The following is a 24119-nucleotide window of genomic DNA, read 5'->3' on the forward strand; positions in this document are numbered from 1 at the left end:
GCTGCGTCAGCGTGCCACACGGCAGCACGCAGCCAAACGTCTCGCCAAATGAGCGCTTGACGACTCACGCAGTTTTTTTTAATTTATTCAAAATAGTAGTTTATGCAACAAGTTGCAAAAAGAGGAATTTTTCAGCACGAGTCGTACATTTATCCAACGAGGTTCACCGAGTTGGATAAATACGAAGAGTGCTGAAAAAATCAAGTTTTGCAACGAGTTCCATCGAGAAATTAAAAGTGAGAGTGTGTGCGTGCAACATGGAGTTAAATTTTTCAAAGTGCCATGGGAACCTTCACAGCAACTGCACAGAAAGTTTAACCACAGACAAACAGACGTGACTCTCCATACAAATTATTTTTGAAATCCATCGTCCTTAATCAAACCACCAAATCACGACGACGCCAGCGCTGCCTGGTGAGCTGATGCCGAAGCGCAACCCAAACATACCAATACAAACCCATTACTGTCAAGTGTCATGTCAGTGTATGCGTGAGACAATCAAGCCGTAACGATTGTAAACATCAACAGCTGACCGAAATAATTTTTTTGTTGCTGATCGTCAGTACCCGATGCAAAAAATAAAAATCAACGTCGATGGCCGAAAATGACGGTGGATCAGTTCCGTTTCCAATGACAGAACATCTTGCGGCAGCACCAGCAACTACGCACTAAAACCGCAATGACAGAGATCAAACCACTGATCCTCCCCGTTGCTTCCAAGTTCTATCGAAGATTCCTCCTCCATCAACCAGATACCCCAGGTCACGAAAACATCAGTAGTGACCGCCGAAATAAAAAAAAATCCAATTCAAATCTACAAATCTGCTGCCGTTAAATTTATACCGAAACAGAACCACAGAAACTGAACTGTGGAAATAGATTGAGAGGCAAGGGGTTAGACTCTCTACACGGTTTTCTGAACAAGCGTTTGTGTTCATGGTGCGATTGGGTGCGCGATGGTGCTGGCGGTGTGCGCGCACTCAATTGACGCGCGGAACTGTCATAGAATTTTCTCTGCCAAACTGGCACCACTTCATTTTGAAATGTCAAAATCGAAGAATGTTTACCGAGTTTAAGAAGCTTTCTCGAACGAAAAAAAGTAAGGAAGGACTCAAAACATGGTCCAGTTTTACGATGAGGCCCTGAAAGCGGTGCAGCGGTATGTCTTCCGGAACGGTCATCTGCAGCGGTTCGAGCACCTGCTGGCCGAGTAGTTGGAGGACGGTAAATTTCAGCAAGAGAAATGAACTAATCGCGAGCAGCTGTTTTGACCGGTTTCGAAGACCGTCGGAGAAGACTCAACCTGATCATCGCGAGAAAGTCGGTTACTTCTTCGTCCGTTCTGCGCCAACTCCATCCACATGCTGTCCTCTAGTCGCATGCTGTCTTCTTCAGTGGTAACCGGGACGGGTTCATCATCCAATCAGGCACCATGAAAAACTTCCTTGCCTCTTCCTGTGTCGGTCGGACTCCGAGAATGTGGTAACTCCCTGCGTTTCAACAAGCCGGAGATGCTCGGCTAGATAATCCTGCTGCGCTGGTCAAGTTGGTAGGTTGGCAGGTTAATTCTTGAAGATTTTAGGATTTTGACTTAATTTTCATTGCAGAGTGTTCTGAGGCGGGACGCCGGTGGCGGAACGTGGGATTAGTTGGTTGATCAGCGGAGTGTGCGCATCGATCGCGGAGGATATTCGCAGTACGGTCAAGTTGCTCGTGAATCTGTGGGGAAGGTCGAGGGCAAACCGCCAACTCAGAAAGTTGTTCTTGCTGAACATTTCGCTGATCTCGGAGGAGAAGCAACCAGCAGCATAAAGGTTTGACGACCTGAGAGTGGAGATTCCTGGTAGGAAAGTCGTCGAACCGGGTCGTCATAAATTATGGTTTGTTTCGATGTCGTTCTTGATGCCGCCGACGTCGATACTGCTGTGCAAACACAAGTTGCAGACGTTGACGAAGCACAAGCTTAAATCAAGCGATTTGTTTAAAAGTAGTTAGAATTTCAGGAAACAGGAAATGAACAAATAAAGTATCAAATAAAAAAATATTTCATACATGAATTAGAAAAAACTCCCTTCCTTTTCCAAACCGAAAAGTTTTAATCGAAATCTGCCGTGTGCAATGTTTTACTATGAAGATTTTCGAGATTTTACGAGCTGTTTTCGGCTTTGTTTTACAAAAAAAACATTTTTATCAAAATATCCAAAGATATGTCCGGATCTTTACTCATTTTCAATGTTTTGTCTCGTTTTTGATGAGAATGAGCTCGTTGGAATCGGAAGATACCTTCCGGAACTAAAAACGGCACAGTTGAAGCACCTTGGAAGAACTTTCGGCACCTCCTCCTCAATAAGCACCTGAAAGGTAGCCGGGTCAATATATGGACGGCACAGGCTTTCATTTGAACCTTGGCCTTTTCGTGATCCCGGGTAAACAACAAAGTCCTCGCCCTTGCGGTGGGCCATGTGCTTCGGGTCGAGATGGACCAGAGCTTTCGGAACATCATGACGCGCGTCTCATCGCAGTACGTTGTTGCCAGAGTTTGGTGGGATTCGGGGAAGTCGGCGATGGCTAGGGTTTCTTGGGCGTTCGGCAGATTGGAAATCGATAAAGGTGCCCTCAAGGGTGACGGCGTTTCGCAGACAGAGCAAAACAAACTCCAATGTGGTGTCGGGATGGCCGCTGATTGGACTTCGGTGCGAAAGGCTGCTTCTGGCGCTGGGTACAATCTGCGTCATGTTTCAAGCCGTTTGCCTTCTTGGGCAGCCCCGGCAGCAGATGAACAGTGAATATTCCGGCCTTTCTCTGCATAAAATCGTTCAGCTAGTGCCATGCCATTATGGCGGTCGCCTGGTCCATGTAGGCCGCCGCCAGCTCCGGATGATTCAACGTGTTAATCTCCCTACCAGTTCTGTGATATGGAACTTCGTCCTGCGGAAGTGGTCGCAAGGCCAAGGCACGATTGTGGATGACCGGGTACTCCTGCGTCTTTAGCAGCTTCTATGACGTCTGCAGAAAACTCCGGAATGCCGGACCATTCCGTTCCGCAAGGACCTCCACAAACGCCGGGTGTTCGTTACACGGTTACTGAAAATCGCACTTTTGGGAGTTCAGAAATCGCACTTTTGACAGTTCGCTTAAACGAACTGAAAAAAGTGTGATTTTGCGAACTCGAAAAATGGTAAAAATCGCCAAAAACCGAGTTCAGTTAAGCGAACTCTCGAAAGTGCGATTTTGGACTTAGCGAAATTTTTGAAATTCGTTGAAACGTTTCGTCTTTATTGTTAGTTTGTTTTTGCGCTCCGGAGCTTCGGGTTGATTTTCGGGTAAATATAACGGACGGATTTTTCATGGCGAAAAGGACGGATTAATGGACAAGAGTGCAAGAGGAATCCGTCCGCCGGTGGACGGATTGCCTTCCAATGTTTGCGAAAAGGTTCCGGCCACCGGTGAACGGATTACGGCACAAGGTTTTGCAAGAGAAATCCGTCCGCCGGTGGACGGATAACGCACAAGGTTTTGCAAGAGGAATCCGTCTGACGGTGGACGGATTGCCTTCCAATGTTTGCGAAAAGGTTCCGGCCACCGGTGAACGGATTACGGCACAAGGTTTTGCAAGAGAAATCCGTCCGCCGGTGGACGGATAACGCACAAGGTTTTGCAAGAGGAATCCGTCCGCCGGTGGACGGATTGCCTTCCAATGTTTGCGAAAAGGTTCCGGCCACCGGTGAATGGATTACGGCACAAGGTTTTGCAAGAGAAATCCGTCCGCCGGTGGACGGATCACTGGACAAGAACGCAAGAGGAATCCAACCGCCGGTGGACGGATTACTGGACAAGGACGCAAGAGGAATCCGTCCACCGTTAGACGGAGTGCCTTCCAATGTTGGCGAAAAGGTTCGGTCCACCGGTGGACGGATTACTAGACAAGAACGCAAGAGGAATCCGTCTACCAGTGGACGGATTACTGGACAAGGACGCAAGAGAAATCCGTCTACCGGTGGACGGATTACTGGACAAGAACGCAAAGGAATCCGTCCGCCGGTGGACGGAATTATTTAATGATTTTTTCAAAACAAGTTTAATAATTATTTTATTCTAGTTTCAGGCCGTCTCGTGATCGCTCGACCAAGATGTGCAAAAGAGGTGAACGTCGCCGGTTGAATCTTCCCGTATTTTCGTATCGATACCATCACCATCCGCAAGAACTCGAGGTCAACCGCTTTTGAACCGGTATGACCTAGGTTACGATCAATTATGTGCTGTACTAATTATTATGCAACTAACTTTATTATTTAGGCCGGCTCTAGAGATTCCGAGTCACTCCGAAACAGAGGATATCAGCAAGCGCGGCAGCACAGGGCACGGATTGGCCTACCTCGAACCGGAATTCCACGCTCCATGATTCGGTACTCGCCAAACTCGTTGGTCTCGCTGGTGAAAGCTTCTCGTAGCAGCAGTACTAGCGGCTCGTACGGACATCTGTCGGATAGTGCGCTGGGACCGGCGCTTTTTGCCGGGTCTACCCGGACATCATCTGCCTACAGCCAGCATGTTCCCGCTTCACCATCCGCCTCAGCTGGGCCATTTTTTGGCCAAGTCGCAGGTAAAAAGCTTCTTCAGCTTGTTCTTCAGTGGATTTCCCGATCAGCACGAACTAACATCGAACTTTCTATTTCCAGCAAATCAACGAATTCTCTAGCAATAAGCAGGAATAGACAACCTCCGTGTCCAACCAGTGACACGACAAGAGGCGGACAGCACAAGCAATGCTCTGCAGAAGACATCCCGCGTTATACGTGAACCAGCCCCGCACGTCCTAATGCACAAGACAAGTCCTTCGAACGGGTCGGCCATGGTCACCTTAAATCATCAGCTAAACCCAATGTCAGGTTCTAACCTCGCTTCCTTTTTGTAGTTTGAAGTTTGCTGCAAAGCATACTCCCAGCTTAAGAACCTCAAAACCCATCTGCGATCACACACCGGCGAAAAGCCGTATACCGGCGAGTACCCGGGTTGTAGCAAGGCGTTCAACAACGTGTCCGACCATGCAAAACACCAGAACCGCACCTACAGCATTGCGGTAAGACTAGTTTTAACAAGCTGTGCCTGTGCTGTGGCCTCACGCTAACCGTTGCATTACTTTCAGAATCACTACCCGGAGGACATGCAGAGTGGCAAGACAACGAGCATGAGCAGTCGGAGCATCAAGTCGGAGTCGGACGCACACTCGCCGGGTCAACCGCCGATCAGTAGTTCGATGTCGATCTCGGCGCTTACTGCCAGGCTGATGGACGATTGCGACGGTGGCAGCATGCAGCTGGGCAGTCTCGAAGTTGATCCGGCTTGGCCGTACGCGGACGAGGATTTGGAGGTGAGTTTGATGGTTGACCTAGTGACGTATTGAGCTTGTCTTACTTATGGTCTCTTTAATTCCAAGTCGCCGATCTGCCATTTGTCCTGCGGGAAATTGTTGACCTCGGTGGTCCGGCCACAGCGACAGCACCACGAGCAGTTCTTACTTCAACATGCGCTCGGCGGATATCAGCTGGCGGAGAAGCCAAGCATCGCTACGGAGCTCGATCTGGCCGATGCGCCCTTGCAGCTACTACAACTCGTCGTTCGACGATCCGATCCCACCGCAGCGGTCCAGATCAATGTCTACGGCAATGGATGGAAGCCAGTCAGCAAGTTCCACCCCAACCAGTCGTGTTTGACGAGCTCGAAGAGGGTGAGATTGATTGAAATAAGTTGGACGTGACGATTTCCAGCAGCAGTCGCCTGACAAAACTGCTTCCTCGCCCCAGTTTCCTCCTCGAAGGAAGTAATCGGTACATCGGTGAACATCACCTTGGCGGCCGGGACAACCTCCAGCAGCAACGCTTGGTCCTTCTCCTGTTCATTCAGGTCACGGTAACAGAAAAGGTCGGATCTGCAGATGAATAATATATAAATATATTGTACTTCACGAAACATGCTTTTATGAATAAAAATAAAAAAATCGCTGTTTATTTATTTTCAATTTCAATTTATTTCGGATTCCAAAAGAAAAAGCTAAAGCGCCCAAAGATAGGCAACCTACAAAGCCTCTAAAGCCAGTGAAATATTTCGCCATGCTCGAACTCGGCAGTTCATGAAAATCATGATTTCGCCAGTTCGACCCACTTTACCAAAAAAAGTGTTATCCGAGTTGAACTCCAAAAATCATGATAATTACCATTTTTTTGGTTCTTTTTGGTAAGCGTGTACGTTAAAAAAACCCCAAAGTTTGTTTGTAAACATAAATCATTATGACGTTTCTAGAAGTGTTGCCATGATTTTAGGATTTTTTTCTCCAAATGGGTGCGTGAGGTGCGTGATGGTGCGCGAGGGTGCTGGAGGTGTGCGCGACTGTTTTAACTCAGTGCACGCACCGCGTGCTGAGTGTCCAACTCCTGTTGAGAGGCGCAACATCGCCAAAAGGGCCAGAACGACTAACAGCAGCAATCTGAGCAGCAGTCCACGAAGGCTAAGCAGGTTACTCCGAAGGAGATGACTCCACCACAGGATCGGCAGGCAGTTGAATAGGCCTACCGGGTTAGTGGGGCAAAAGACCATGACCGAGAATGCCCCAATCTTGTCCCGCAAAGCCTTGATTGTGATTCACCATTAGAACTCCAAAATTCCATAATTTTTTGTGTTCTCATTTGTTGCCTGGCACGTGCTCACGCTCAATTTAAAAACAAAAAACACGCATCACACACACTGAGAAAAGACGGGCGAGCTGTCACGATAGCAGCGCTATCAGCGTCGGGTGCGAGGATGCCGAAACAAAATTGCTTTTGAAATAACCGTTTTTGGAGGACGATGGTTCGGCACTCGAGTGTCCCGTCTGTTTGTCTGTGTTAATATTCTTCAACGCAATCACCACCCTATCCCATCGGTGCGAATCCACATTCCTACCTCTCATCCTACAAAAACAAACAAAAACAATCACAAACCCCACAAAACACTTCCTTCTTACGCATTTCGGCCGTGGAACAGCTGCAGTTCCTGCAGGAAGCTGGCCTTGTCCTTTTCGAGCACTCGACCTCGTCCCGCTTCTGCACCACCCTCCTTCGAAGGCGTTCCGCTGCTGCTGTTTGGCTCACGAAGGTTTCCGCGTCCGAGTCCTGGCTGCTGCCGCGGTCGGCTTTGCTTTGCGTCCTAGACTCACCAGCACCACCGGACCCACCAAAGTATTTGTTTACATTTGCGACTTAGGCGTACACGGTTACACGAGAACGTCAAAATGAAAGAAATTTTACAGTCGAATTAAAAGTAAAAACTTTTAAATCAGTGAGCAATGAGATTTTCAAAAACTGTAGCAGTAAAAGTTATCATTTTCAAAACAAGAAAAAAAACTTTTAATGTAGCAAATTTTAACAACTTTTTAATTCAAAAGTGAGTTACTTTTGCCATTACCGTAATATTTTTTGTGTGTGTAATTGTTGAGGTATATAGTTTTTGCCATTATCTTTATTATTCTGTAGATAGATGATTCCAAAAACATAAAAAAATGCATTTTTAATTTAATTTTCTGCAAAAAGCGTGGTCGGGGCAAAATGCACCGCTGTGAAGCTCCTTTGTAAAAACAGCGGTGACATCTATTGGTGACTAGTGAAAACTGCTTTTACCCGGTGCATTTTGCCCCGTTGTTGTACACTCAAACCCCGATGGTTTGACACCAACAGGGTTGTTACGGAAAAGTCGAGAAAAAATCCGCGCCAGATCCGCGCCGACCCCAAAACCCAATCCGCGCGAAATCCGCGCCATATAAAAAAACCGCGACAAACATAGAAGAGAGTAACATAATGATTGAAATTTTAAACGAAAAAAGAATAATACAGAAGGCATTTGGATCAGTACCGTTGATCAGTTGTGGATTCATATCCCACCTGTTTCAAATGGAACCTTTTTTGCCAGAAAAAAATTAAATTCGAGGATTTAAAAAAATTAAAACCATCAAATAAATCACAAAATTATAAAATCTAGGGATTTAGTACTTGATAATTCTCGCCAAAACTTTACTCTGGAAAATCGAAACACGAAATTTCTGCAGGCCAAGGATTGATACCTAAGAGCATGCAATGGCACTGACCTTGTTGCGTGCTCTTCGGTTGACGTCCACGTAAGGAACATCCTGGAAGGAGCGCAACTAACTACATCCGTAGTTCTGTTAGATCATCCGAATTATCTTGATCACAACAGTACAGCTCTGGTTCCTTGCGAGTGTCCTATTTTCTTACCTCCACGTTGGCTTGGTTTTCATGATGACCTAGCTGGTGGCCTGTGGAAACGGATCGTAAACCTTTGACCACCGCGGGTCAGAGTCGAGACGGCTAAAAGAAAGGGGCGCGACAATGTGGAAAAGGGAAATAATTTGTGATTGTAGACGGTATTGTTTTGATTCGCAGTATGTTGAGTCAACTGCTGTGGATGTACCTGGCACATCGCACAACGGGGTTTCTCTTCTCTTCATTCTCAGCTACCACCTATCTCCTATTTTTATTTTGCTCTTCTGATTCCCAATTCTTCACTGATTCTTCTATTTAATATCCAACATTTGATTTTAATTTTACTAACTTTTGATTCTCTTATCTCTCAAAGCTTTTCCACTCTTTTCTATCAATTGATACTGCTGTAACAAACTTTGTTTTGTTTTTTTTTTTCCTTAAAATATACTTTTCCTTAATGTACTAGTAATATCAAGTCTATTTATCATTCGCCTAATTTTTTTTTTTGATTTTATTGTGAATTTATTTATTTGAATAATTTTTTATCTGTCCTATAAATTATCATTACTATAATCTAAGCTTGTTTTGTATCTCTATTTATTAACTATTGTCTAATTTTACATCTAATACATCTAGCTTCTCATTTTTATTCTTCAAAATACGCTCATCATTCTCTTACTATTGATACTTGATTTTTATAAAATATATTCTCTTTTACTGTCTATTGTTTTCAATCTTCACCCTTTTTTTCAAACAAGTGAGGTTTGAGCCCTTACTCAATTTATGGAATGGTTAAAAGATTAACACGAATATTACTATTGTACTTTTGGTGAACTTTTGAATAACATGCTTAGGTCCAAAACATAGTAACAAAACACCGCGACAGAAGAAATAGCAACAGATTAACACGATTCAACATTAGGGAAGATTTCAGGAGAAAACAGTACACAGTAGAATTACAACTAGTTTTTGAATTCAAACTAAAAATAAAACAGTTTTTGCTTTAATGAAAGTTGATAGGCACACTATAAATGGTTAGGCGCTTATACTTACATCAAACCCTACGTAATGTACCACCCCCGGCCGAGTTAAAATGCGTAACCGGAAAAGAAGGTGTGCATAATAATTTCATAATTTAATAATTTAATAATTTAATAATTTAATAATTTAATAATCTAACAATTTAATAATTTAATAATTTAATAATTTAATAATTTAATAATTTAATAATTTAATAATTTAATAATTTAATAATTTAATAATTTAATAATTTAATAATTTAATAATTTAATAATTTAATAATTTAATAATTTAATAATTTAATAATTAAATAATTTAATAATTTAATAATTTAATAATTCAATAATTTAATAATTTAATAATTTAATAATTTAATAATTTAATAATTTAATAATTTAATAATTTATTAATTTAATAATTTAATAATTTAATAATTTAATAATTTAATAATTTAATAATTTGATAACTTAAGAACTTTCTTAAAAAAAATAAAATTAACAAAAAAAATCAATTGTAATATTTTTGTAATTTTTCAATTTAATAATTCGTACTTTTTTACGTTTTTGAGTCTGTATGTTTTGACAATTTCAAATTATGAATTCTATTTTTTTATTATTTGAATATGTAAATTCTTAAATTTCAAATTGTTGAATTTCAGATTTCTTTTTTAATTGAACATTACATTTCGCTTTTAGACGGAGATTTTAGCAGATTTCTAAGTGGATTTCGTCATGTTGTGATAATTGGGAGTAGAATCAATTCTACCTGAATCAGAGTGGCAACAAAATTTTTGATTTTTTCAATAAACCAAAAATTTAAAAAAATAAATTTTTATATTGAAAAAAAACATAGAAAATCTACAAAGTTTCATAGCTTCAAATTTTTAAAATTATGTAATTTTTACGAATTTTGTTATTTTGATTTTAATAAAATTGGTATTTATTTGAATTGTTAAGCAGATGTTTTAAAAATAATGAGTTGTAATGTTATGTTGTTAAGTTTCGTATTAAGAAAAAAAAACAATCAATAATTTTTAAGAAGAAAATTTTCTTCATTAACTACTTCTTAGAAATTGATGTTTTCGCACTCAACGAAAAAGACTGAATATATTTAATTCCTAATAATATTTTCCTTTGTAAATTGCAAGAAATTTTATCGTTCTCAATTATTTTGTTTATCAAAATTGCTATCCGCGCGAAATCCGCGCCTGAGCAACATTAGCCAGCAAATCCGCGCCAGATCCGCGCCATCCGCGCGATCCGCGCGATCCGCGCCGTCCGTAACAACCCTGCACCAACTGCTGTCAAACGAACGGGGTCACTTTTTAGTTTGACACCCTTTTTACACGGCGCTCACACACACTACCAAACGTTTGTTCTGATAGTGTGCGTGAGGCCTGTGTAAAAAGTGACAGTTCGTCACTTTTTAGTTTGACTTTGACCAACCAACGGGGTACAAACTAAAAAAGTGTCAAACGAAAAAGTGACCAACCACCGGGGGTTGAGTGTAGTGCATTTTGACCCAATGTTGCGGTGCATATTGCCCCGCATGGTTGTTTGAAATGAATCAAAAATGTTTTTAGAAATTTGATATTTTCGAACAATTCTGTGGTTTTTTAAGACTTTTTTCACATGGATGACGAAGAATAATAGTTGTTTTAGAACATCGAAACAAAATGCTTGCTGTAATGGTTGAGAATTCACTGTTTTCCCTTAGAGGCTGCATATTATCCCCTCTCCTCCTAATTTTTTTTTAGCAAGTCGGAGTCGCTTAACACTCAAACGCTCGGGTAGTCATTTGACCCCTATTTTTTTCTTAAAAATCTCATAACTTTTGGTAGAATTGAACAAATTGGATGCTTCCAGTTGCAAAAGATCCAGATTTGTCTATATTTTGAACTGTCAGATAGGAGACAAATATGGTCTACTTTTACCGGAGATATTCCGGATTCCGTTGGGGTACCTCGGCCATCCTTTTTGGGGTTTTGGTCAATAGAACAAAAACCATTTCACAGAACAATGCCGGAAATGATGAAAAACTTCAAGCCATCTTTCTTATACATCATCCTGCATGGCATGGATACATGGCAAGGTCAAGACCTTCGGGCACCGAAACAGGTTCCAACTGGAAACGGTTCACTGAGCTGATGTCGATTGGTGCCCAAATGGAACCGGTTCCGGTGCCCCGTAGGACTTAACCATGTCATACAAAAATCTCCGAAACACGCATTCAAAACCTTGCCCCCGGCTTGCCGGTACTTGTCGGGTATCAGAAAATGAGTACCCGACAGGTACCGACATAATTTTTCTTCTACAGATGAACTTGAGATCAAATTTGATACCTGCTTTGCTACGCGCGGTGGGAGACTCGGGGGCAAACTCGAGAGCAAACTAACAGGGAATCAAATCGGGTAGCAAATGGTTTAACTTTCGACATTTTCGAAAAATGAAATTCTTTCAAATTTTCGATAGGATTAAAAAGTTTAATAAACTTTTAGCATTTAGCATGAATCAACACACACTTATTGATTTTGAAGGTAAACGAGAGCAAAAAATGATAAAAACTCATATTTGCCCCCGCGGTGGGCTTGTTTCGGTGGCAAATTTGCTACCCTAGCGGTGAGGATGACGGAATTTTTTCAAGGCGCCAAATTTGATCTTGCAATTCATGAGTCGAGTGCAAATTTGATTTGCACCCCAGCGCTGGAGATGCCCTAAAAGGACATAATAAAAATAAGTTACGAATAAAAAAAAGCCTTGCCTCAGTGAGGTGAGGAAGGCAAAACTCAAAAATTCATTTTTTTTAATTATTTTTTTTATTTTGAATTTTTTTGAAATTTTCCCTTGAGGTTCATCTTGACGTATTCCGGTGGTAGTCCTCTGACAACGACGCGGATTCGCCGCTCGCTTCGTTTCTCGTTGGTAGAACTCCACTTTGTTCTCAATCAAGTGGGCCCCGCACGCTTTAAAAACGATCCTCGGAGAAACACAGAATTTTGATCCCAAACTTGGTAGTGCTGAACTTGTTGTTGCTGAGGAGATGCTCGTCTTGGCCATCATCGAAAACGGCTCCGTCGCTAGTCTTTCTCCGCGTCGGCGCTGCAGAGGAACAATCGCCGCCCTCAGATGTCAGAACCGAACTTTTCAAGGACTTTCGGATGCAAAAGAACAACGGAATTTCTTCACGGATTAGTTATTTCGACCAGTTTCAGCTTTAATGTTTTCCAACTGCTTAAAAGTAAAAAATGAACATTTGTATTTCACGTCAACTTTTTTTGTTACTCCTGTGTGACTGTGTGTGTGTCTGTGTTTTCACTTCACTTACGCTTGCCTCATTCCTTCCTTCGAAACATTCGGTTTGCTCCATCGGTACGTTTTAGTTTCTGTTTTGTTTCTGCTGCTGGTTAGGTTAGAATGGTTTTGTTCATTTTACTGTTTTACTTTGCTGCTGCTGCTGCTGTTGTTACTTTTGCTGTTGGGTACTCTCTTTTTTAATGCTGCTGCTGTCCCTAGTCTCTGAGTAGTCTTAGTCAGCGGAATCGATCAAGTCTTTATGTAGTCTTAGAAATATAAATTTCTAAAAATCTATTTACATTTTATCACCTGACTTCGGCCCCACACGCCCGAAAAGTGTTCTGCTGTGTTTTCGCGGTTGTTTTCCCCATCTTTTTCCCATTTTACTGTGTTTCGCTCTTTTTCACGGTGTCACGGTTTTAAGCTGTGTGTGGACGATCAAAGCGCGCGCGGTGTAAAATACAAATTAAATTTTTCAGGTAATTTATATCGACGGACATCACACAGTTGGTGAGTTGGTAAGAGTTTACTTTTTGTTGCTTTTACTAGTGATTATACTTTACGCGTTTCTCTCTCAGCTACGACGTTCTTGGTTCTCTAGCGTGTGTATGAGTGTGTGTGTGTACGCCCGCGCGTGCGAATCTGTGGAAGTGCTCCCTGGAAGCGGCTCGTTCCCTTTCTCTCTCTCTCTGTCTCCTCTTACACTTCCGTTTCCATTTTCTGTGTTCAACGGTCTGCTCTTTTCTGCTACTACACGGTGTACGGTACAGTCTGTCTCTCTGACGAAACACGATCAGAATAATAAAAAAAAAATCATAAATGCAAATCTCCCTAATTCTGCTTTTGTTTTTTTTTCTGTTCGCGGTTCAGTTTTTTTACGGTTTGCTGTTTTGTTTTTGTCTGTGTGTAAACGTTACTCTACTCACGTTACTTTCTCTTTGCTGCACTGTTTTAAACGGTCCTTATTTAAGTTTTTTTTTGTTTTATTAAATGTGAGTTTTTTTACTGTTTTAGTTTGTTTCTTAACTTCTGTCCCTCTTCTCCCTCATCGGCTCAACGGCGTCGACGGTGCAAAGTTACTTAAAATCTAGAGACAAACCTAGTCGCGTCGGTGCTCCTCCCGGTCGCGGTCGTCGTTGATGATTCGGTCAATCATGTCGCGCGCCCGATCGATATTGGACTGGTCGCCCATCACCGAGATGTTGTTCTGGCCGTTCTCGTTGCGCTGCTTGTCTGTGGGGGGGTTGCCGCGGAAAGAGAGAGAAGGGAGGAGAGAATATACGTTAGATTTTGGCCATTTTGTTTGCAGAACAGTAGAAGAGAGGTACCAAATGTGCTGGCGATTGGATGGTAATAGAGCGAATAAAGGAATCTGTGTTTGCAATATCTACATTTTTCATTACTTGGATTCGCAAAATTTTGAGAAGCTGGAGCCAAAGTCTCAAAGATGCCGGAGTCACCATATTTTCAAAAAGAATTCTATTTCATGTTAAAGAACCAGTACATGGCAAATTGTCTAATAAATGTGTTCCCTTTCAACGGTACAATGAATAACTTTGGCACGAGATCGATTACAACTACCTATTGGGTAGCCTACAAAAGAAACACAAAAGAACTGAGAAAGAACTAGACTACACAGGGAAATGGTATGATTATGGTGACAAAAAAAGTCTCGTCGAAAAGAGCCAGTTAATTTTCCGACGAATCTTAACGTTTTGCCTTTCTTACTAAAGAAAGGTATAGGTTTTACTTTATGGCTGGACGTCATTTTCATCTTCGTAAATAAGACGATACAGCATGAATATTGACCGGAAAAATCGCCAAAAAATCACACTGCATTGATTTTCGACGCTCAATCGATTCATCTTGACAGAACTCGTCTATCTCCAACCCTCGAATTTTGAGAAAATAAATTCCGTGGAGATCGAGTGGTGTTCGTGTGTAATAAAATTTTGCCAAATTTTGTGTCGCGTCGTTCTCAGCTCCCCTGAATCCGATTTTGATTCTTCTGAATGCAGATGAAAGCTAGTGTGCTGAACCTGGGCGAGTTGCCGCTCAAATTCCGAAATATCCATCTGTTTTCGCATGTGGCCAGACTTTTCAACAAAATGCACAGTTTTCAAATGAAAATATGGTCAAAATTTTACATTTTCATAGCTTTCATTTATCTCAAAAATTGCATTTTTCAAGCTCTACAACCTCCCAAATTTTTATCCAGATTCATAAATTGGTTCTGGAGTTAGAGCCGTTTGATTGACCTACCATAAGAAAAAAAAATCCCTAAAAAAAGGTAAAAGCCCACCTGGTGACCTTCGCCAACATTTTTCCTTTCTAATTTTATCCGAAATTTCTTCCTACATTCATAGTACAGACCATGAGTGAGCATCTGCAAGAAATTTGACATCGATCGTCAATCCCGAACAATTTTTAGAACGATTTACTTTTTGCCTTTCTTACTAAAGAAAGGTATAGGTTTTACTTTATGGCTGGACGTCATTTTCATCTTCGTAAATAAGACGAGAGCAACTCTCTACGAAATCGGCCGATTTCGACCATTTTATTTTTTTGTATTTTTTGATTTGGCTCAAACTTTGTGGGGGCCTTCCCTATGACCAAATATGCTATTTTGTATCATTGGTTCACCCATACAAGTCTCCATACAATTTTGGCAGCTGTCCATACAAAAATGGTATGCAAATATTTAAAAAGCTGTAACTTTTGAGTGAATTTTCTGATCAATTTGGTGTCTTTGGCAAAGTTGTAGGTATTGTTGAGGACTTTTGAGAAAAAAATAGGTACACGGAAAAAAAAATTTGCAGATTTTTTTATCAACTTTTTTTTCACTAAAACTCAATTTCCCAAAATACGTATTTTTGATTTTCGAGATTTTTGATATGTTTTAATCCGCAACTTTTGAGCTATAGAGAAACATGGTCAAAATCTGCCGCCGAGTTATGAATTTTGAAAAATAGTGATTTTGGAAAAAATCGAAGTTTTATGCAAAATCAAGTTTGACATTACTTTTTAATGCAAAATTGAATTTGCAATCGAAAAGTACTTTACAGATTTTTTGATAAAGGGCTCCATTTTCAAGATATAGCCACCGAAAGTTTGATTTTAGCGAAATATTTGCAGTTTTTCAATTTTTAAAAATAGTGACCATGAGTGACCATTTTAAAAAATATTTTTTTTGAAAAGTTCAGAAAATTTGCTATAAAATTGTCTAAGAGACATTGAAGATTAGACCTCTGGTTGCTGAAATACAGCGGCTTAAAGAAAAAGAAACACGAAAATTGAAGTTTTCTAAGTCTCACCCAATCAGACCACCATTTTCTAATGACGATATCTCAGCAATTAATGGTCCAATTTTCAATGTTAATAGATGAAACATTCGTGAAATTTTCCGATCTTTTCGAAAAAAATATTTTGAAATTTTTTAAATCAAGACTAACATTTAAAAGGGTAAAATATTGAATATTACGCCCATTTAAAATGCTAGTCTTGACTTAAAAATTTTCAAAATATTTTTTTCGAAAAGATCGGAAAATTTCACGAATGTTTCATATATTAACATTGATAATCGGACCATTAATTGCTGAGATATCGTCATTAGAAAATGGTGGGCTGTTTGGGTGAGACTTAGAAAACTTCAATTTTCGTGTTTCTTTTTCTTTAAGCCGCTGTATTTCAGCAACCAGAGGTCCAATCTTCAATGTCTCTTAGATAATTTTATAGCAAATTTTCTGAACTTTTCAAAAAAAATATTTTTAGAAATGGTCACTCATGGTCACTATTTTTAAAAATTGAAAAACTGCAAATATTTCGCTAAAATCAAACTTTCGGTGGCTATATCTTGAAAACGGAACCCTTTATCAAAAAATCTGTAAAGTACTTTTCGATTGCAAATTCAATTTTGCATTAAAAAGTAATGTCAAACTTGATTTTGCATAAAACTTCAATTTTTTCCAAAAATCACTATTTTTTCAAAAATTCATAACTCGGCGGCAGATTTTTTGACCATGTTTCTCTATGGCTCAAAAGTTGCAGATTTTTGTCCCCTTAAACATATCAAAAAATCTCGAAAATCAAAAAATACGTATTTTGGGAAATTGAGTTTTAGTAAAAAAAAAGTTGATAAAAAAATCTGCAGATTTTTTTTTTTCCGTGTACCTATTTTTTTCTCAAAAGTCCTCAACAATACCTACAACTTTGCCGAAGACACCAAATTGATCAGAAAATTCACTCAAAAGTTACAGCTGTTTGAATATTTACATACCATTTTTGTATGGACAGCTGCCAAAATTGTATGGAGACTTGTATGGGTGAACCAATGACACAAAATAGCATATTTGATCATAGGGAAGGCCCCCACAAAGTTTGAGCCAAATCAAAAAATACAAATAAAATCCATTTCCGGTTTTGGTAGAGAATTGCTCACGATACAGCATGAATTTTAATCGGAAAAATCCCCTAAAAAATCACACTGCATCGATTTTTGACGCTTCGTCGCCAAGTTGTCAAGTTGAGCTTCGAATACTGGCGCGAGAATGCTGGCGCATATATGTTTTGGCTCGACTTATACTCGTTTGTAGTAGCTTGTCTACCGATGATTCCTTCAACATGTAAGATATCGTAGCTTTTCGGTTTTTTTTGCTCTGTCCGTTTTTGCATAACTGTCCAATGTTTATGCAAAAACTTTTGTGACTTAAGACATTCATCCGGGTACAAACAATTTGTTTCCCGTGTGCTCCTAAAATCGCCTCTAAGTAGGCTTCATTTGTCGTGTCGTTTTATTTAACAGAGTTCATTGGATTCCAATAGGAGCTTTCGAAGCTTCTAAGCTTTATATCGTTTTTAAAGTTTTCAATGCACGCGACGCCAATGGCTATCTACCTAAGGTATTGCGATTGAGTGTGTAGTGGTGCGGTTGTAAAAATAGCTATCTCTGATTCTCTCACTTTCGTAGGTGCTGAATGGCAAGCTTCCCTGCACTGTGCGGCACACGCGGTTAACTTGTTGCTCGGTTTTCTTTGCGCCTTCTTTGTTCGGTTTTTGGGCTCGTACCATAACTAGAAAATCAAAACCGCGGTGTGCGTCGTCACTGGCGCATGGGAAGCTTTCCATGCTTGCGTTTGTCATAAACGCTTGTTTGATTAAGAATTTGTACGATTAAAAATATTCTGTTGGTGAAAATTGCGTTTTCAAATTCTTTTAGAAAACATATCAATAATAATACCTTGCTTTCATCATAAGATTTTTTTGTATCAAGTCGATGTTATGAATTGAAAGAAGTTACAATCGACTCTCTGGTTGTCAATATCCAAGGGACCGTCGAGGAAGAGAAGCATCAGTTTACAGAACGATGCAAAATGAAGACTCGATTGAAATTTGTTTTTTATTTATAACCAGCTATGAGAGAGAATCATGGCAACGCCCAGCAAACAAAAACAAAGAAATGTCAAACACCCTTCAAAGCTTCGTTTCTCAAAGAAAAATGTCTATGCAAGCCATGAAAAAGTGAAATTATTGACAACCGGAATAGATATTTGAAGCAAAAGAATCCAAGAGACCGTCGAGGAAGAGATCCTTCAAGCAAGAGAAAATATCGAGGAATAAAGACAATCGCTGCATACTTCGATTGTCTTTATTCCTCGATATTGATATTGAAGGGACTGAAGAATTCATCGGTACATGGAGCAATAGGGTGTAATATCAAAATCGATTTTCCAGCACAGCACTTTTTCAGTTCCTTTCGGGGTCCTTAACAACTCCCCAACGTTTGGGACCGATTGGTTTAGTCCTCACTTTGCGTAATGCGATTCAATTTTCCATATAAATTTGTATGGGGAAAACCATTTTTTTTTATTGTGATATTTATCAAATCCACGTTTCATGCTATATCAAAACCGGACTCATATTCGGATGCTCTGGAATGTGCTTTACAACTCTGCCGAATAGAGCATGGTGCTAACTTGCTCCTGAAAGAAGATATAGCGTCCTCAAAACTCGTCTAAAACGTAATTTTCGAGCAAAAAACACGTTTTAGACGAGTTTTGAACACGCTGTATCTTTTTTTTAGGGGCAAGCGAGCATCTGAGTGTGGTGTTCGTGGGGGAGATCGGTTGGAGAATCGACGCGCGAGAATCCGCGAGAAAGTGCTAGAAGATTCTGAAATTCATTGAAGGAATATGTCGCGTCGTGGCCTTGGGAGTTTGGCCCTCAGTCGTGTGGTGTTCGTGGGGGAGATCGGTTGGAAAATCGACGCGCGAGAATCCGCGAGAAAGTAATGAAGTTTCTTGAATTTATTGATAGAAGGCTTCGCGTCGTCGTGTATATATAGTCTTTCTATTGTTGATCCGGTTGTTCGCGGTCCGGACTGGGTAAATTTGTGGTTAAGTCTGTTGCAAGAAGTTATGCGCGAAGAATTTCATTAAATCGATTGAAAAAGTTCGGTGTATCAGCACTATTTGAGGTTCACATGATAACGAATAATACGTTGCTAAAAATTTCATTTTGTTTGAAAGTCCATCCCTTAGCATCGTGACTCGGATGGCACGACGACGGTAAAAAGTAAAAATTACGGGATTGAGTATATAATTAAGTCCTTCTCATAGCGTCGAAGCTCGGAAGGCAACGATTACGTTCCACTTTCTGGTCGTATCATCTACCAATAATGAATCCGGATCTATTCTAAATTGTACGTTACCGAATAATGCGTTAATTCAAATTTCATTTCGTTTTGAAAGCCCATCCCAAAGCATCGTTGCTCGGATGGCACGCCGGCGGTAAGAAGTAAAAAAAAACGCGAATGATAAGTCCTTCTCATAGCGTCGTAGCTCAGGAGGCAACGATTATGGTTCACATTCTGGTCATATCGTCTACCAAGATGAATCCTGACCTTCCCTTTCCTTCCCCTACTAACACAATTCCCCCACTTCCCGTGATGCTTGAAGGAGATGCTGTGGATTCAACGGTCTCATGCGGTGTCAACAGGTATAGAGCGACAAACTCTATGTCTGATGAGTCTGCAACTTCAACTATCGGACTAACATTCCTACCTTTGTTGAACTGCATCTCCTTGGGGGGCACCGGTATTGACTTAAAGCAGAGATCTTCAGGGGTTATACAGTGAGGATGATTAGCTCCCACTACTCATCTGTTGGTTCATTGTGTAACTTCAGCTGATCCGTCAATAACGGAGTAGCAGCTCATTGGCAGTCAACCATGCTCATGCTCATGCTGCTCAAGCGAGCATCATACTCTCTTCGGGAAAGTTGTAGAGGACATTCCAGAGCATCCGAATATGAGTCCGGTTTTGATATAGCATGAAACGTGGATTTGAAAAATATCACAATCCAAACAAATGGTTTTCCCCATACAAATTTATATGGAAAATTGAATCGCTTTGCGCAAAGTGAGGACTAAACCAATCGGTCCCAAACTTTGGGGAGTTGTTTAGGACCCCAAAAGGAACTGAAAAAGTGCTGTGCTCACTACAACCTTTTTTCCATACAACCATATTACACCCTAATGGAGCAATATTGATATCGAGAAGATCGACAGCCATAGAGTCGACTGTATATTCTTTAGTAAGAAAGGCTTTTGCTCACCCCTGGTGGGATTAAATCGGGTTTTTAGCATAACTTTTGAAGTACTTATCTAAACTTTATAATATTAACTAGGGTCTTGTGGGACGACCCCAAGACGGATCGAATGAGACCAAAACGGTCCAAATCGGTTCAGCCAGTCCGGAGATAATCGTGTGCATATTATTCGGTGCACGGACTCACACCCAAACACACGCACAGACATTTGTTCAGAATTTGATTCTGAGTCGATAGGTATACGTGAAGGTGGGTCTTCGAGGTCAAATAAAGAAGTTCATTTTTCGAGTGATTTTATAGCCTTTCCTCATTGAGGTGAGGAAGGCAAAAATTGCTCCTGAAGTTGCACTTCCCAAACACAGATGTAAACTTCAAGTGCCAAGATAAGGAGATAATTCGTGCTTGCCATTTCATTAGGGCACATAACTTCTGGAGCAACACGAGAAAGGGAGCGTTCTTTTATAACGTAACGCAAAAAAAAATGAATCAACAGAATGGAAGCATTTTTGAACAAAACTGTTTGAAAAGGGTAATTTTCTGTTAAACTGATAGAAGTAGTTCTTCAGTTTATAGTTTGAAGTCCGTAGTAACATTTCAATAGGGTGAATCTGCATTAGTAAACAAGCAGTCTATCCCTTTCGCTCAAGTGACGGTTCACGTCAAGTTAAAGGGAGATAGACTGCTTGTTTACAAACGCAGATTCGCCCTATTGAACTGTTACTACGGAAATAACGTAACTAATTTGTTTTAAATCTAGATTAAATTTTCAAAACAACCTATCCGTCATGGCTCACGGGTTTACTATGCAGATAGGACCCTTTAAAAATTAGACCTAGGAAAAAACGATTTTCTACGTTTGGTTCACAAGCTCATGTGAGGATGAAATAACATTTCCCATCGAGGGCCGGTTACTTGTAAAACAGTAACCACGTACCATATTTTCACGATGTACATGTTCCAAAACCAAAACATTGAAGATCAACCAAGTCGCAGGAGAAAATGCGATCCGTATCGATACTCGGAAGCGAATGTTTGCATTTTATGCTTTCAGAAGTCGCGTGCTTTGGCGTTTCTTACAAGTGTCCTTACAAAGTGGGTACACAGTACACGTATGCGTCTGCCGGCCTGAGGTTTATATACTTTCCACAACTTTTTACTTTTAAAGAAGCCGACAAAAACAACAGATTCGTCTCCTCCATTTTGCCCTCCTCACTTTGCTTTCAGCAAGACAAGCTGAAACTCTCAATGAATCTGGCAACACGCTTCTGTTTGTGGTGGCTCGCTCTGCGCACACACCAACGAACACGCCAGAACAGCCAGAAGAGGCAGACAACTCGTAAAAAGGGAGAGAATTTTTACGCTTTTCCCTCTCCAACTAACTAAATTGTAAGAAGGCACGCGCAAGAGCACAAAAATAAACTCTCCCTATTTTACTTTTTTTTCCTCCGTGCTTATCGCACTCTCATTCGCCGAGCTGCTCTTTTGCGTTTTCCTTTACCCACATCCAGCCAGCCACAGCCAACTCTTCTCTAAAAGAGGGCTTTGGCACCGTCATCGTGTGCGCGCCCATGGTCCAGCGGCGCCGCGCGGCCATCATGGATATTGGCTAGCGCTACTGGTACAAGACACCCGGTTCCGCTACACGCGCGTCTATCCAGCCAGCGGCCTCGTTTTCTCTTGAGTTGGTGAATTCCCGACAAACTAAATAATGACTACGTGACGAACCCCCCTCACACACCCTGACAGGAAGAGGCATAGTTTACCTATTTGCACCGACACCCGGCAACGGTCCTGGATCTCGCGAATCTTGTTGCCTCCGCGGCCGATGATGAATTTGACCTTGTCGGCGTCAACCTCGAACGTTTCCGTCTTGGCCGTGGCCGGGTCTATCCTCGGGGGTCCTCGTGGCGGGCCGCCGGCACCGCCGCCATTGCGGAATCCACCGCCACCGCCTCCGGGGCCACCACCCGAGCGGTATCCGCCCTCGCGGCCACCTCCATAGCCGCCGCCGCCGCCGCCAGATCCGCCACCGGAACGGTAGCCGCCACCGCCGCCGCCGCTTCCGTATCCGCCGCCAGCGCCTCCGCTGCGGTAATCACGGCGCTCCCGATCGTAACCGGAACTGCCCCCGCCATAGCCTCCGCTACGCTCCGAATCGTCGCGTTCCCTCCAATCCGGCATGGTTCCGTAGTTAGCAGTAGGCTGTGAAGCGAAAGCGAACAAAAAAAAATTCCACCCGTCAGCAAAAGCACATTTTTCTCGCCCAAAAATCTAAAATGGAAGCCGCACCGGCCTGCTTCGACGCGAAATCAAAGATGGCGTGGCCCCAATGGCGGCTTCACAACGCGACGAAGCCAACATCCATTTTTTTTTCTCCTCCACCACCAAATCCAAACTCACCTCAATTTTTACGGTTTAAAATGCCCACAAACGAGGCAAACCTGGGTTTATGCACAAAAAGTTCCTTACGGATCACCGGCTAGAGACAACTGGCACTTGCACTGTGGGGGACGATTCCGAGAGGGTTTTTCACTGGGGGAGGCCGGGTCGGGGGACACAGAAAAAACTTTTCGTTCCGGAGAGCAACCGTTGACGCACGTCTTGTCTCGGTAAAGACAAGATGAAAAGTGCGTTTTATTTCTGTGTGCGATGGCGGCCGTCGACGCAGATTCAGCCAAACGTCATTTTTTTGCATCTTGCCCACGCGCGCGCGCCCCACCATGCGGTCGAACCGAGAACCAAAATGGTTTGTGTCTATGCTGGGATAATTCGGGGAAATTTTGAAATTTTCCGAAACTCGCCAAATTTTGTAAGTATCTTACGTAAATAGGAAAAATCTAAGAACATTTTACGTATTTTCGCAATTATTTCAACATTTAAACGAAATTTAAATAATTTTCCAGGTCATTCGAGCTGTCACCGTCGACGCGTAAACATCGTCGTCAAATTCTAGCTCTCGCGAAAAGTTAATTTATTGGTGCTCCCGGTGTGTTCACCAGCAACCTGGGGAAACGAAAGCAGCCCAAGCCGCCGCCGCTGCCCGGCGAAGGCGATTCCGGCCGGGACAGTGCATCGCAGATCCTGCAGCGGGTGGACTACAAGAAGGCCCGCAAACAGCAGAAGGAAAAGGTGATGACGCCGCCATCTTCGAGACGCCACCGAAGAAATTCGACCGGTGGTATCTCATCAATTTCGGACCAGCTGAACGAACGTCGGCCACTGACCCAACCCGGGGGGTCCTCCGGGGGATTCCCGACGGCGAATCAGTTCGAGATGCTGGACTTCGACATCTCCGGCGACGAGCAGGAGGATGTCAACAATGGTGGCGTTGGTGAGATTTCGCCCGCTGGTGATGGTGCTGCTAGTGGTAATGCCACCGGTAAAGTTGTGAAAAACGTACCTCCCGCGTCCGCCAAGGTGAGATGTCCGCCAATCTTCGTCCACGGTTCCAGTGTCCCAGCGCTTAACCGACTGATGTCAACAACCCAGCTGGGCGCCGACGATTACCACCTGCGGGTAAACAAAGGGTACATCCAGATCAGGGTGTCGACTAAATCCCACTTTACTTCTGTGGTGAGTACTTTGAAGCAGGAAAATGTCCAGTTTTACACCCACGGGACCAGTGACGAAACCCCGGTGAAAATCGTCCTTTCCGGTTTACCAGTGTTTCCGGTAGAAGACGTCAGGCGGGAACTCGAAGATGTGTTCCTTCGTCCCACAAGTGTACGCCAGATGGGGAAATCGAAGCAAGGCGATTACGCGCTGTACCTGCTGCAGTTTGAGAAGGGAACCGTGAAACTTCAGGAGCTGCAACAAATCAAGGCGCTGTTCAACGTGATCGTCCGTTGGAGGCACTACTCCAAGAAAAAGTCGGACGTCGTCCAGTGTTTCCGGTGCCAGCAATACGGCCACGGGATGAGAAACTGCCATCTGGAGGCCAAGTGCGTGAA

General features: G+C 42.1%; 2 protein-coding genes and 1 long non-coding RNA gene across 3 annotated transcripts; 2 read left to right on the forward strand and 1 right to left on the reverse strand.

Moving 5' to 3' along the window:
* Window positions 1-1062: 1062 nt before the first annotated feature.
* LOC119765136 lies at window positions 1063-2042 on the forward strand. The gene is made up of 2 exons (XR_005276519.1): window positions 1063-1549; window positions 1608-2042. It is a non-coding gene; the product is annotated as an uncharacterized LOC119765136 (long non-coding RNA).
* Window positions 2043-4606: 2564 nt separating this feature from the next.
* LOC119765221 (zinc finger protein 367-like) lies at window positions 4607-5931 on the forward strand. The gene is made up of 4 exons (XM_038248654.1): window positions 4607-4855; window positions 4916-5080; window positions 5147-5371; window positions 5438-5931. The coding sequence occupies exons 1-4, from the start codon at window positions 4820-4822 to the stop codon at window positions 5756-5758; spliced, it is 747 nt and encodes a 248-aa protein (XP_038104582.1). The 5' UTR covers window positions 4607-4819; the 3' UTR covers window positions 5759-5931.
* A 6521-nt stretch (window positions 5932-12452) lies between these two features.
* LOC6037338 (rRNA 2'-O-methyltransferase fibrillarin) lies at window positions 12453-22815 on the reverse strand. The gene is made up of 3 exons (XM_001847210.2): window positions 22570-22815; window positions 21933-22371; window positions 12453-13798 (listed from the first exon to the last, which is right to left on the reverse strand). The coding sequence occupies exons 2-3, from the start codon at window positions 22348-22350 to the stop codon at window positions 13665-13667; spliced, it is 552 nt and encodes a 183-aa protein (XP_001847262.2). The 5' UTR covers window positions 22351-22371; window positions 22570-22815; the 3' UTR covers window positions 12453-13664.
* Between the last annotated feature and the right edge of the window lie 1304 nt (window positions 22816-24119).

Source organism: Culex quinquefasciatus, chromosome 1, assembly GCF_015732765.1.
Source record: "Culex quinquefasciatus strain JHB chromosome 1, VPISU_Cqui_1.0_pri_paternal, whole genome shotgun sequence".
Classification (NCBI taxonomy): domain Eukaryota; kingdom Metazoa; phylum Arthropoda; class Insecta; order Diptera; family Culicidae; genus Culex; species Culex quinquefasciatus.